At 55.6% G+C, this 13,544-nt stretch overlaps 1 protein-coding gene across 2 annotated transcripts in view; it reads left to right on the top strand.

Moving 5' to 3' along the window:
- The first annotated feature begins 3,457 nt into the window (after positions 1–3,457).
- Positions 3,458–13,544, top strand: part of USP2 (ubiquitin specific peptidase 2) — a 26,795-nt gene continuing 16,708 nt past the window's right edge. Inside the window, exons 1-2 of one of the 2 annotated variants that reach the window (XM_032428051.1) lie at positions 3,458–3,686; positions 11,634–12,451. In XM_032428051.1, the coding sequence (XP_032283942.1) occupies positions 11,675–12,451 (777 nt within the window). In that variant the 5' untranslated portion in view covers positions 3,458–3,686; positions 11,634–11,674. Of the gene's footprint in view, positions 3,687–8,492; positions 8,563–11,633; positions 12,452–13,544 lie in introns of those variants that run through there. The other variant, XM_032428052.1, reaches the window with a different exon arrangement.

Raw genomic sequence — 13,544 nt, 5'->3', positions numbered from 1 at the left:
TTTTTTGTTTGTTTGTTTTTAAGATTTTATTTATTTGACAGAGAGAGACACAGAGAGAGAGGGAACACAAGCAGGGGGAGTGGGAGAGGGAGAAGCAGGCTTCCCATGGAGCAGGGAGCCTGATGCGGGGCTCGATCCCAGGACCCTGGGATCATGACCTGAGCCGAAGACAGATGCTTGACGACTGAGCCACCCAGGGGCCCCGAAGATGAAAGTTTTAAAGATACAGGCCTCGGAAGCTGTGACAGTGACTGTGAGTGTGAAGAGAAAGAACACTGGAGACACCTTCAGTCCATGACTTTAACCTCACACGGGCCCTGGATGCCGACAATCCCGCTGTACCTCCAGAGTCGGGCCGCTGTCCCGCTCTCTGGCACCGTGGTTCTCAGAGGGCTGGCCGCGGACCCGCAGCTTCAGCAGCACCCAGAAACTTGTCAGAAATGCAACTTCTCCCGCCCACCCCAGACCTCCGGGATCAGAAAGTCTGGGCGGGGCTTTAACAGACTCTCTAGATGATTCCGTTACACACTCACGTGAGAACCAGTGCCCTCAACGACTCATTTATAACTCCTCCTCTCTCTTTAAATGTCCACCCCCTCCCACTTCATCCTCACTCTCAGCTGACCTTGCCTCCTATTTCACTGAGAGAAAGAGACCATCAGGAGAGAGTGCCCTCTCACTTCCACCACATCCATCCTCGTCCCTGCATCCGGGCCCTGCATGGTGCCTTCTCTCTTCGTACTTTGGATGGAAGCTTGGTGCCCTGGCTTCTGTACTGGATTCTCTCCCTTCCCACCGCCTCAAGGACGTTGCTCGGGCTCTTCTCTTCTCTCCCCCACATCACCAGTGCTTGCTCTCCACTGGCTCTTTCTCATCAGCATACAAACATACGGTTATTTTTCCCATTTAAAAATGTTTCTTGCGGCACCTGGGTGGCTCAGTCGTTAAGCGGCTGCCTTCGGCTCAGGTCATGATCCCAGGGTCCTGGGATCCAGCCCCGCATCGGGCTCCCTGCTCCGCGGGAAGCCTGCTTCTCCCTCTCCCACTCCCCCTGCTTTTGTTCCCTCTCTCGCTGTGTCTCTGTCAAATAAATAACATCTTTAAAAAAATAAATAAATAAAAAATAAAAATAATAAAAATGTTTCTTGACCTCACTTCTCCTTTTACTTCCCACCCAACCTCTCTCCTTCCATTACCACAAAACTCCTCCAAAGAGTTGCCCACACTGTACCCCATCCCTCTCCTCCCATCTTTCCTTGAGCCCATCCACAGACTTTCACCCCACTACTCCACCAACACCATTCTTGTCAAGGTCACCATCGCCCTTGGAAATCAATTCCCAGACTCGTGTTACTTAATCCATATACAGCATTTGACACAACAGATCTTTCTCTCCTCCATGGTAACTTTCCTTCTCTGGGCTTTCGGCATAACACCATCCCTCAGATTTTTTCTTCTCTACTTCATAGCCATTTCTCAGTCTCTTTGATGGTTCCTACTCAATTCTAAAGCCATTTAATGTCAGAGAGCTTCAGGATTCAGTCTGGCACCTCTCTATTTTTCCTCCCTTAGTGACTTTCGTGGCTTTAAACAATACCCACATGCCAATGACTCTCAATTCTTTATCTGCAACCCAGACCCTGCAAAACTTGTACATCCAACTGCTTTCTTGACATCTTGACACGCCTAATAGACACCTCAAACTTAATATGTATTAAACCAGGCTCCTGCCCTCCCCCCACCCCACCTTCTCAGTTAATGTTCAAACCAAAAATTCCTCCCTTTCTCTCATGACCGCCACCTCATCCATCAGAAAACCTTACTGGCTCTACGTTCCAAATACATCCAGAACCCAACCACTCCTCACCACCCTCCTGCTACCTACCATACTGACACCACCATCTCTCACCAGATCATTTTAGTGACATCCTAAACGGCCTCCTGCTTCTACTCTGCCTCAGATGTGTTCTCATACATCAGCTGAAAGGATTCTGTTAAAACAAAAGTCAGATCCATGTCCATCCTCTGCTCAAAATGTTCCAATGGCTCCCATCTCAGAGTAAAAGTGGAAGTCATCAAAATGGCCTTAGGGTCCTACATAGTGCAATCCCTGCCTGCTCTCATCGACCTCTCTTCACTCCCTCTCTTCACTCTCACACTCCCTCTCTTCACTCCAGCCACACCCACCTTTTTGCTCTTCCTCGAAAATGGCAAGTGTGTTTCCACCTTACCACAACCTTTGCATTTACAGTCCCCTTCCGCCTAGAACCTTCTTCCTAGCTAAATAGCCAGATGATTCACTCCTTCATCTCCTTCAGCTCACTCAAATGTCATCTTCTTGTTGAGACCATCTCTGATGACACCTTATACACTCTGTATTCCCCCGTTTTATTTGCTTCCATAGCTCCTACTGCCATCTAACATACTAGAGATTTCACTTATTTTGTTATTGTTCTCTGCTTCTCCTAGAATGTACGCTCCTTGAAGGCAAAAGTTTTGCCTGTTTTGTTCACTGCTGTTTCCCTTGTGCCTAGAAGAGTACCCAGTACACGCAACAGCTATCCATAAAATGTGATGGAATGAGGGCCCCAAGGGAGTATGAAGAGTTGAGATCAGAAGGGATTCATCTTGGACAAGAGGGAAGCCTCCTCTTTCACTGCCCCGGAGTGGAGGTAAGAATGGACTCAGATAGGTTTGAAGGCAGAAATTTAAGTATTTCCCTCCTGGTTGGCCACAGTTTCTCTGGGACATAGAAGACAAGGAAGGACTTGAGGAGAGTGGTGATGGACAGCCATAGCAGCCACGGAGAACAGGAGAAGGAGCTGAAGACACTTGGAAGGGCTGACAATCCAGGTGAAATTGAAAACCTGGGTTTGCCTTGGCACCAATCTACCTGGCTGGGCGATTTTCTTCAACACCATGGGATACACAACGAATGGGAGTGTCAAAAGTTGTCTCTCGGCTTTTTCTTGAAAAAGTAAAACGACTCCCCTCCATTACCTGAGTGCCTCCGTTTACCCACTCAGGGCGCCATCACCAATCATCACCAGCCACTGGCTTCGTGTTAGCAAAATGAGCAGAGGGTGTGTTAAGAGGAGAGAAAAGGAGGAGAGGCAGAAGAACAGGCCCCCTCCCAGACCCGTGGGAAGGAGCCGGACCATTTAGCCTTCCCTCAAACCTGGAAATTGATATATAGACACTAGGGCTCAAATTCTGAGCCTCCTCCCCAACCCCTCCTCGTCCCCAGTACCTTCCCCGCTGTCCCCGTCCTGCCACCTACCGGTCCACTTCTTGTCGCGCTCCACCCCCTCCGAGCCCGCGCGCTTTTCCTCCACGTGCTTCTCTGTATATACCGGTCGCCTGGGAGACCCCGGCCGGGCGGGGCTCTCCTGACGCCACAATAGGAACAAGCCAATAGCCGTGACGCGTCTCAGTGACGCGAGACGCGCGGCGTGGCTTTGCCGGCCAGGGCGCAATGAGGCGGCTGCCCGCTGGGTGGCGCCGATTTCCCGGGGAGGTCCTTACCGGGCCCCCGGCGGAGGTGGGGGAGAGGCGGGCAGGAGCCGAGGCCAGGGAGCCCTCTGCGTCAGCTGCTGCTCACCGCGCCGCGCCAGTACCAGCCCGGACTCACCCGCAGCTCCATGCTTGTGCCCGGCTCCGCTCGTCCATCCTCGGAGAAGAGGCAGGTACGTGCCACCTGTCGGAGACTAGGGAGGAGGGATGCGGAGGTCAGCGGCCGTTGTTGGCTCCGAAAGTGAGGTGTCAACGACAGCCTGGATAGAATGGGCACCAGACATGTAGAGCGAGCGCCAACTGTGCGGAGGAGCTCCAGCTGTGGGTGCCACTTGGGGGGGGGGGCGCTGCCAGCTGACAGCCCAGGGTGCCAGGAAGAGCCATCTGTGCGCTGATCAGTGTGTTCTAAGGAAATGCTGCTTGAGCAGGTCCGCGTCTCTGCGCCCTGTGCGGTATATGGCCTAAGAGTGACGCCTGGACACTGACAACCCCTTCCCCACGTGTGCGTCTGGTTCACTTCGCCCTGTTAAAGCTCCCGGGGGCTGTCTCTGGTCAGTTTGCCAAAGGGGTGGGGGTGGGGGTAGGGCAGCAGTTAAGTGGAAGGGGAGATTTTCCACCAATCCCAAACCAGAAGGAGGCACCTTTGAAATTCTCACCAATCCCAAACCAGAAGCAGGCACGCGGTGCTCCAAGGCGAGTAACTTCTACTTAACAGGCACGGCAAGCCCTTGGCCAGCCCATTCTAGCTGTCCTCTGAGGAGTGAATGTCTGCCTCCCAATCCGGCTGCTTTTAGAATGGGGCTGAGCTGGAGATCGTGGTGATGTTCACTTCCCCAGGCACGGGCATGAGAAGGTTCCCCCAAGTCCAACCCTGTAAAGTGGAGGAAAGGAGAGCTGGTTGGGCTGGGGTTGGGGCATCCCCCACTCCTCTGATACTGTAGATGCACGCCAAACTAGAGTCGGAATGAGGACTGGAATGAGGGCCCGGGACGAGGGCGTCCTCTGAAGTGCATCACCGGGACCCAAGCTGAGTCAGTAGCTTCTGCTGAGACTGGGTGGAGGCACCATCCTGGGTACTCCCAGTCCTCAGGGAGAGCCATCGAGAAACAGGAAACACAGACTGGGAGCCGACAAGAGCACCAAGGCCCAAGAGGTTAAGAATCCTGCTCCGTCCTCCTGTGAGCCTGCCCAGCCCAGCTCTGTGGCCTTGGAATCCTGAGCACTCCGACAGGTAGAGTGGAACAACCCCAGAGCAGCTTTCTCCTGGTAGCCTCGGGCAGCTGGGCTTGCTATATTTTGCTAGGCAAAGGGGGAAGGAGCCAAAATAGGCCTGGCCCTTCTCCACTGGATGGGCTGGACATCTGGGAATATAGCAAGAGTCATTTGCCCTCGCCAGTTATGGGACAGAAAACCATGGGGCTGTTGTCTGGCATTAGAACAGAGCACTCCCAAGGGGTGGCCAGAGGCCCTATTCTCCCTAGGAAGGTTTCCGTGGTAGGTGCTACTACAAATACTGCCGCTAATTAGAATAATGAGTGGAAGTATTCAGTATAATCATTATTGTCATTTATTGAACTTTTACCGTGTGCCAGGAAATTTACAAATATTATGTTATTTAATCCTCACAACTATGAGGTATAGCATTATTATACTTTTTACTCCTGTTTTACAGATTAAATCACTAAGGTTCAGACGGCTTACATGACTTGCCCACTGTCTCAGAGCCAATAAAAGGGAAAGAACTGGACTACAAGCCCAGGCGTAAGGGTCCATTAGAAAAGAGTTTGGACTGAACACCTGAGGGCTGGTCCCACCTGCCTCTCACCACCTGTGCGCCCCCGGATCTCTAGGTCTACTCCACCTCGAAAGGGAGGATTTGGACTAGCACCGAGGCTTCCTCCTCATCTCTCCATTGCACCCCCATCCCTCTATCCTCTTTCCACTTGTCTCCCCTTGGATCCCCCTTCTGTTCCACCTCAGAATGTCCCCCTTCAGAGAGCCCTCGCACCATCTCCTCTCCTGGCACTGGCCCATCAGGGCAGCACCTCGAGGGAGGGCCTGCCACTGCCCCTTTAATTCTCCCCGGGCTTGGAATGCAAGTGAGTTGAGCTAGCCATCTCTGTGAGGTCAGATAAGATACTATATATATCGGAGTCGGTAACCTGAGCTCCGGATTACCCAGCCCCAGTCAGACTCCAGCCTCTGGGCTCTCCACCGCGCTCCCTGCCTCTCTGGGGAAGGAGAAGCCCCCAGATCCTGTCCAGTGCCCCCGGACACAGGTCAGTAGCTGCCCCTGTACTATGTGAGCTTCATGTGGCCCTGTCCAGACAGCCCAGTGTGTTTGGGGGAGCATGTGATAGGCTGCCCAACTGGGCCTGGAGGGTGCTTGGGGCAAGACCGACTGCGAAGGCTCAGAGGAGGCAGGCAGGGGCAGCAAGGACAGAGGAAAGACAAGCCCTGGAGGAAATGGAGGGAGACTGGGACTCTCCCCTGGGGTGGCAGCACCAGGAGAGCTCCCAACAGAGGTGATGAGGAAAGAGAATTTAAGGATACCAATAGCGCCTGTAGGCCCATTCCTTTCCCTTTCCTTGGAAGTGCAGAGATGGCCACCCCCTTCAAATCCGAAATCAAGAAGCGTGCTATAGAGATTCTACCCTGGGCCCACCCCCTACTCCACCAGTCAGGATCTTGCCCTCATCTCCAATCTCTCTCATCCCTTCCTCCCTCTCCCAGCCCTTGGGCAACTACTGGGAGCAAGAGAGACAGAGATGGACCCAAATTCTCTTGAAAGGTCCCTTTCCAAGGCATGCAAGAGGATTAGGCACTAAACTGGTAGGCCGCTGGGTGCAAGCCCCTGAGAGACAGAGCTACTAGTGATAGGCTGGAGGGGAGGGGGCAGACTGAGGCTGCCGGGGACTAAGAGGTATCCACAGAGATCCTGGAACATGCAAGCACAAACAGCCCCCACCTGAGTCCTCCGCCCAACCCGCATCCACCACACCTGCCAGGACATCCCTCAACCTAGGAGTTGATGCTTGTGCCCAGACATTGCCCAGGCAGATAGGAGTGAGGGTCAGAGAGTGTCAATGAAGGGAGACAGGACCCCTCTCTTAGCACTCTTTATCTTTCAAGGTCAGCACATCAGCAGTGCCTCATTCCGAGGGTGTTAGCAAGTGGCTTTGGGAAGCTCTGAGGTCACCACTGTGGAGGTTCCCAAGCACCTGGCGGGACTGGCTGGGACTCCCCACTCACCTGGCCTGGACACCTGGGTAGGAGGGAAGGACTGATCTCTGTTGAGGCACACCTCTGAAACCCAGCTAGGGGCTTTCTATCCAGCCAGTAGTAAGGCCACAGAAGCCGGCATGCCTTCACCCCAGAAAGCAGAGTGGATCCGGGCAGAGAGGGGCCATGAAGGCTGCTGGGATGTGGGGCATTACCCATCCCCTACCCTGGGGGCCAGGAGTGCCTGAGATTCCTGGGGAGCCAGTCCCTCCCCTGGCTGGGCAGGTTAGGGAGCCCTTCACGGGAGCAACAGGAAATGACAGTTGCTGACGCACAGGGGGTTGGCTGCCCCAGGGAGACAGGGCTCATTTTAACCCCTGACTCATCTAGCCTGGGGACCTTGGGGAGTGGGCCAAGCTGCAGCAAGAGTAGGAGGCTGGGGGCCATGTCCATAACCAGACCTCGGGCCAAGAGCCCTGGCTGGCGCTAAATGCCGGTGCCCGGGAAACACTCGGGAGCTCGGCGCTGCGGGTGCAGCGGAGGCCTCCCGGACCATCTCTTGGCCGATCAGAACTGTACTGACGCTCAGGTTGCACTTGGCTTCGCTTTCATTTGCCCGCAGTGGAAACTCGAAGGGCCGCCTCCTCCGGGAGTCTGTACCTGCCGCGCCGTGGCCTAGACAGTGGATGCCTGCGTCCTCCGGGCCCCGTGCCACAGGTCCTACCCCGTGCCAGCTCAGGGAGAGGCCAGGGAAGTGTGAGGTGGGGGGCGCTGGCTTCAGGGCGGCTGCTAGCGGGGCAGAGCACAGGTGCCAGTCCCAGGCTGCCACTGCTCACGCGTGTGACCTTGGGAAATCCATGTCACTTCCGCCAACGCTGATGTCCTCATCCGCAAGTGGGCATAAGGATGGCACCCACTGCTGAGGGCGATCGTGAGGATTAGCACATTGGTACGTGGTGTCCCAAAAGTCTTCGTGCAGTTTCAAACTTCAGGAACTTCAGAAATAGGAAAGCTAAATGCTTCATTTAAAAGTTTCTTTATTTCATTCCTTGTCTATTTGTTGAATTTCAAATAAAAATACTAACTTCGATTTAATGTAAATCATTAAACCTTCACACGATGCTTCTTAAGTTTAAATTCTTTCTCCGAAAGAATTAAAACCTAAAACTGCGCGGAGGCTCTGGGGACGCCGGGCAGGAAGTGCACTTAGAGGAGCACCGGGCGGGCAGGCGGTGCTCCAGGGAAGGCTGCATGACCCGCGAGGAGCTGCGGGTGAAGCGCTCAGCACGGTGCCCAGTCTGGAGGTGTTCGGTGCCTGCTGGCCGGTCATGGTCGCTGGGCTCACATGTCCTTTCAGGAAGCTGAGCAGGGAATGCAGCTGCACCTCCCAAGAGGGGGAAACTGAGCAAAGTGAGGGGGAGCTCTGGCAGAGCAGGGAAGAGCGGAGGCGCCCGGGGAAGAGATGACATGAAGGAGGAGCTTGGCAGGTGGAGTGCCCCTGCTGTCCGAGGTGGCGGGCACCTGGGGAGGAGTTGCCTAGAGCCACATGCCTATACTTGCCAGCTCTGGGTAAACAGCAAAAGGAGACGGGCAGCAGGGGCCCCACGCCCGGCAGAGAGGGAGACAGGGGATCCCAGCCAATCGGCTCACCTCCCACTGCCCCATGAAAGGGCCATTCAGTCCAGGCCGTTCCTGTGGTAACGAGGAGACTCAGAGCCATGTGAGTGCCCGTCCTGTCCCTGTCTTGCGCAGCAAGGCTACAGCCTGGGCCCAGCCTGCTCTCCCACCCGTGGTGTGTTCTGCGGTCTCCAGGGACAGCCATGCCAGGTAATGCCAAGGGGCACCAACCCAAGCTGTCTCGGCTCACCTGGAAGGTGTTGACACTTTTCTCAAGAGTGAAACTAGGAGTTAGGGGAGGGGATAGGCATGCTAAAGGCCTCAGCCCCAGTAGGGACCCTCTGCCCGGACAGGGGAACCCTAAGCCCAGTGTCAGCACTGAAAGGCAGCTGCCAGGGAGCTCTTGGTGATGGCATGACCCCCCCAGGGCTGCTGTGGCAAGGTGGGGATGGGGGGTGGTCTGCCACTTGCCTGCCAGATTGGAGCAGACAGGAGAGCGGGGATTTAGGAGGCCTCCTGGGAGCCAAGGTGTGACTCCACCTCCAGCCCCAACCCTTCCCCAGGAATACTTGCAGGCCTTCCCAGGGCTGTCTGTCCCTGTCCCTTGTACCTTGTTTGGCCCCAGCACTTCTGCGTCATTAGCGGGGCCAGGAGAGGTCATGAGTTTGGGGCACTGCCTACAGAATACCAATTCCCTGGGAGCCTTAGTGTGGGGGAGGGGGAGTGAGAGCCATGGGGAGGAGGCATGAGCTCATGCCCGGGGAGGGGGGGGCAGGCCATATCTGATTGGCTGCCCGGTGTCCCAGAGCCCAGTTCCTGAGACCTGGAGTCTCTTTTACTTTGAATTATTGATGGAGTTTCTCCAAAGCGAAATAGAGCAGGAGTCGTCCCGCACCCCCGTCCCGGTGCCTCTGTCTGTGTCTCCCCCGGCTTCCCTCAGCCTTCACGCTCTCTCTTCTCTGTACCCCAGAAAGCCCAGCAGATGGAAGGAGAGCTGTGGTTCCCCTCTTACCTTGCACAAGGTCCCCCTCCAGTTACTTTTTCCTAGAAAGGAGTGGGAGCTCTGCTGGAGGTGGAAGCACAGTGGGGAAGGGCATGTATACGAAGATGGGGGTCCCCAGGCCAGATGGGAAAAGTGTAAATGTAGACCAGGCCTTTCTGAGCCAGCCCACACTGAAAACTGCTGCTGGTCTCTGGCAGGGTCTATAAGTTCTGTTCTGGGATCCATATGGAGGTTGCCACCTGCTGATCTCCCACCCCTGCACCTATCCCACGCCCTGCATGGACTGAGTTTCTGGGGCTCTCTGCCAAGCCATCAGCATTTGGGGCTTGGCACCAGCTCCTCTCTGCCCAAATGGGCGGGGCTGCCAGGCTGGGGCAGGCTGTGGGCTGCCCGAGCCAGTGTCTGCAGCATGGCTAGATTCTGCCCACCGCCTGCTCATCCACACATCTCACTGAGGGATGCAAGGGAAGCCTGGCACCCTGGGCTGAGGTGAGAAGCCGGCCAGGCTGAGAGACGGCCAGCCCTGACATTATTACAGGCCTATGAAGGAGGGGCCCAGAGCCTGGCAGGGGTTGGGGGAAGAGATGATAATCACTGTCAGAGTTGAGGGCTTCCACATGTTATTATCTCATTTATTCCTCGCAACAACCCTGTGAGGTAGGAACCGTAATGATGATGATTATACTCATTGTACAGGTGAGGAGACTGGGGCTCGGAGGGGCTGAATGACTAGTGCAAAATCACCCAGCTAGCCAGTCATGGGGCAAGCCAAAACCAGCCCTGTACCACTACTCTGAGGTTCCTGGAGGGCCCTGCCCTGTCCCCCCACCCCCGCAGGAGCCCCCAAGAACCCCTGATGTCCTCAAAGAAAGGGTCCTGATCCTACTTGTTCCTCCCTCCAAAGCACCTTTGCCTGCCCCCCCAGCTCCATTTTAGATGAAGCCTCACACTTAGAGTGATGGGGAGGACTCTGGTGGTCCCCAAGTGAGCCTAAACTTGATGGGGAGGGGTGAATCAAGGTCCAGTAGGAAGAGCACTGGACTAGAAACCTGAAAGACCTGAATTCCAATCTTGGCTCTGCTAGTTGTGACCTTGGGCAAATCAGTGTCGCTGTTCCCATCTGTACAACGGAGATGTTAAAACAGATGACTCTTGGGTGCCTGGGTGGCTCAGTCGTCAGGTCATGATCCTCAGCAGGGAGTCTGATTCTTCCTCTCCCTCGGCCCCTCCCCCTCCACTCGTACTCTGTCTCTCGCTTTCTCTCTCTCTCAAATAAACAAATAATCTTAAAAAAAAAAAAAAAAAAAACACAGATGACTCTTTAGGACCCTTACAACTCCTCAGTTCAGAGATTTCTGTGTGCCTTCACCAGACCCACCCCAGCTGCAGCAGCTGGGTGAGGGGACAGGGAGTACTGCCTGTAGTGAAGGATTTTAGCCTCTAGGGGGCCCCCTTTGCACAAGTCATCACCATGAGCTGGTTGACTTGGATGTTGGTAGAGGAATCCCTGGGAGGCCACAGGACCCCAACTCCACATAGAACACGTGAGTTAGATCCATAAAGAGGGTAGTTTCTGCCACACGAAGATTCCCCACCACAGCAGGTGACCGTGTCCAGGGAAGAACTGTGGGATTAGATCTGGAGACTGAGGTCACGTCCTCTTTCTACCACATGCTCACTCACCACCGCCTCTCCTAGCCCCCACTGCTTCCTCTCCTGAGCCTCCTTTTCCTCACCAGGGATCTGACCAAATGATCCTCGGGCCATTCCAGCTCAGACAATGTATGATTCCAAAAAGATTCCTGCCCCTCCTTTCAGCAGAAAGAATTAAGACTTAATTCTTAAAATGTCCAGCATTTTCAATCCAGAGATTGAGGGCGGTAGCACCTCCCCCGAAAGCTGAAGAGAGGAAGCAGATGAGACCTGGGCTGGAATACTATGGGTCACCTGGAGGGCTGCTGAGGGAGGGCAGCCCCCACTCTCATGTCTGGGGCTTTGCAAGGGGGCACTTGGAGCAACCTGATGACTGACGGCCCTGTGTGGTTTGTAAAAGCCGGCTCACGTCTTGTGCTCTCACTCAGGTGTGAATACACGGGTGCGTGTGTGTGTACACACGTGCACAGGTGTGCTTCTCAGCGGTGGGCCAGCCTCTCGTGGAAATGGACCATGTGGTCTCTGGGTGAGATCTATGGTCCCCGCCAGCTGGGGATGAAGAGCACATATGGGGGCACCTGAAAGCTGGCAGGGCCCTCTGACAACTGCTTTCCTTGCCTTTCAGCCCATGAGGCTCCCAGTCCCCACTGAGTGCCGCCCTGAAGGATGTCCCAGCTCTCCTCCACCCTGAAGCGCTACACAGAATCGGCCCGCTACACGGAGGCCCCTTATGCCAAATCGGGCTATGGCACCTACACTCCCTCTTCCTACGGGGCCAACCTGGCTGCCTCCTTCCTGGAGAAGGAGAAGCTTGGTTTTAAGCCAGGCCCCCCAACCAGCTTCCTCACCCGTCCCCGTACCTATGGTCCCTCCTCCATCCTGGACTATGACAGGGGCCACCCCCTGTTGAGACCTGACATCATCGGGGGCGGTAAACGGGCCGAGAGTCAGACTAGGGGCACTGAGCGGCCTTCAGGGAGTGGACTCAGCGGGGGCAGCGGATTCCCTTATGGAGTGACCAACAACTCCCTCAGCTACCTGCCTGTGACTGCCCGCGAGCAGGGTGGAACCCTGGCCCAAAAGAAGTCGAACAGTCAATCAGACCTGGCCCGGGATTTCTCCAGCCTCCGGACCTCCGATAGCTACCGGACAGACCCTGGGAACCTGGGCCGCAGCCCCCTGCTGGCCCGCACACGCAAGGAGCTCTGTGCCCTGCAGGGGCTCTACCAGGCAGCCAGCCGCTCCGAGTACCTGGCCGACTACCTGGAGAACTATGGCCGAAAGGGCAGTGCGCCTCAGGTGCCCACGCAGGCCCCTCCCTCACGAGTCCCCGAAGTCCTCAGCCCCACCTACCGACCCAGTGGCCGTTACAGTCTGTGGGAGAAGAGCAAGGGCCAGGCCCCTGGGTCCAGCCGCTCCAGCTCCCCAGGGAGAGAGACCATGGTGAGTTTGCCCCTTGGGGACCCGGTGATGGGCTGGGGAGGCAGCAGATGATGTAGAAGACCCAGATTGAGGGAAGGACTCCCCATCTGACTGATGATCGAAGGCAAAGGTCTCCTTCCCAGACCTCATGACGGCTGCTCCTGCAGCCCTAGCAGGAGAGGTCATCTCAGCATGTCTGGTACCCTTGTGGCTCGGTGCCTTGTTCAGGGGCCTTCCCACTCTCCCTAGGAAACCCATTTCACGACCCATGCACTGGACGCCGATCCAGCAGTGCTCCCGGAAATGGTCGGCTACCCCCACATACACTGCAGTGCTCACCCTCCGCTTTGCCACCCAGCATGCCAGGGTCTCCCGCAGGCCCTGCACCATCCTGGACTGAATGCTGAGGCCCCCAAACCGCCAGTGCTCCCTGTGGTAAGAGAGGCCTCCCTGCTCTGGCTGCATCTCTCCTCCTGCTCAGGCTTTTACTTCCCAGCCTGGGGACCTGGCTTACCATCCACGCATAAGACATCAGGGGGACAGGGACTCCCCTCTGATGGGCACCAGTCCCGGCTCAGGACCAGGATGTCTGGACGGCAGTGCTTTTCATGTGTCTTTGGGGAAAATGCTGGAGACATTTTTGTCTAAGGCTTTAGACAATCCCATACCTCTGTATTCCAGTCCTGCCTGGACTAGAATGAGGGAAGAGGCTGTGCCAGGGACAGTAAGGGCTCGCTTGCATCTAATCTGTGAACACACCTCTCTGGGGCACTGACTACATTCTGCCTTTTCTTTAGTTATTGGTGTACCCATCAGGTGGGAAGTTCTCAGAGGAGAAGAAAGAAATCACATCTCTAGATGCCTCCCCATGTGCCTAGCACTGCGCAGAGCTCAGCTAATCTACTGATTGCACGATGGGTGGGTGGGTGGATGGACGGATGGACAGATGGACGGATGGATGGATGGATGGATGGATGGATAGGTGGATGGGTGGATGGGTGGGTGGATGGATGGATGGATGGATGGACGGATGGATAGGTGGATGGATGGATAGGTGGGTAGGTGGGTGGGTGGATGGGTGGATAGATGGATGGATGGATGGATGGATGGATGG

This window comes from Phoca vitulina, unplaced genomic scaffold (assembly GCF_004348235.1).
Source record: "Phoca vitulina isolate PV1807 unplaced genomic scaffold, GSC_HSeal_1.0 scaffold38, whole genome shotgun sequence".
In the NCBI taxonomy this organism is placed as follows: Eukaryota; Metazoa; Chordata; class Mammalia; order Carnivora; family Phocidae; genus Phoca; species Phoca vitulina.
Note: the sequence above shows the minus strand (reverse complement) of the source record. Positions and strands in the feature narration are given on the sequence as shown.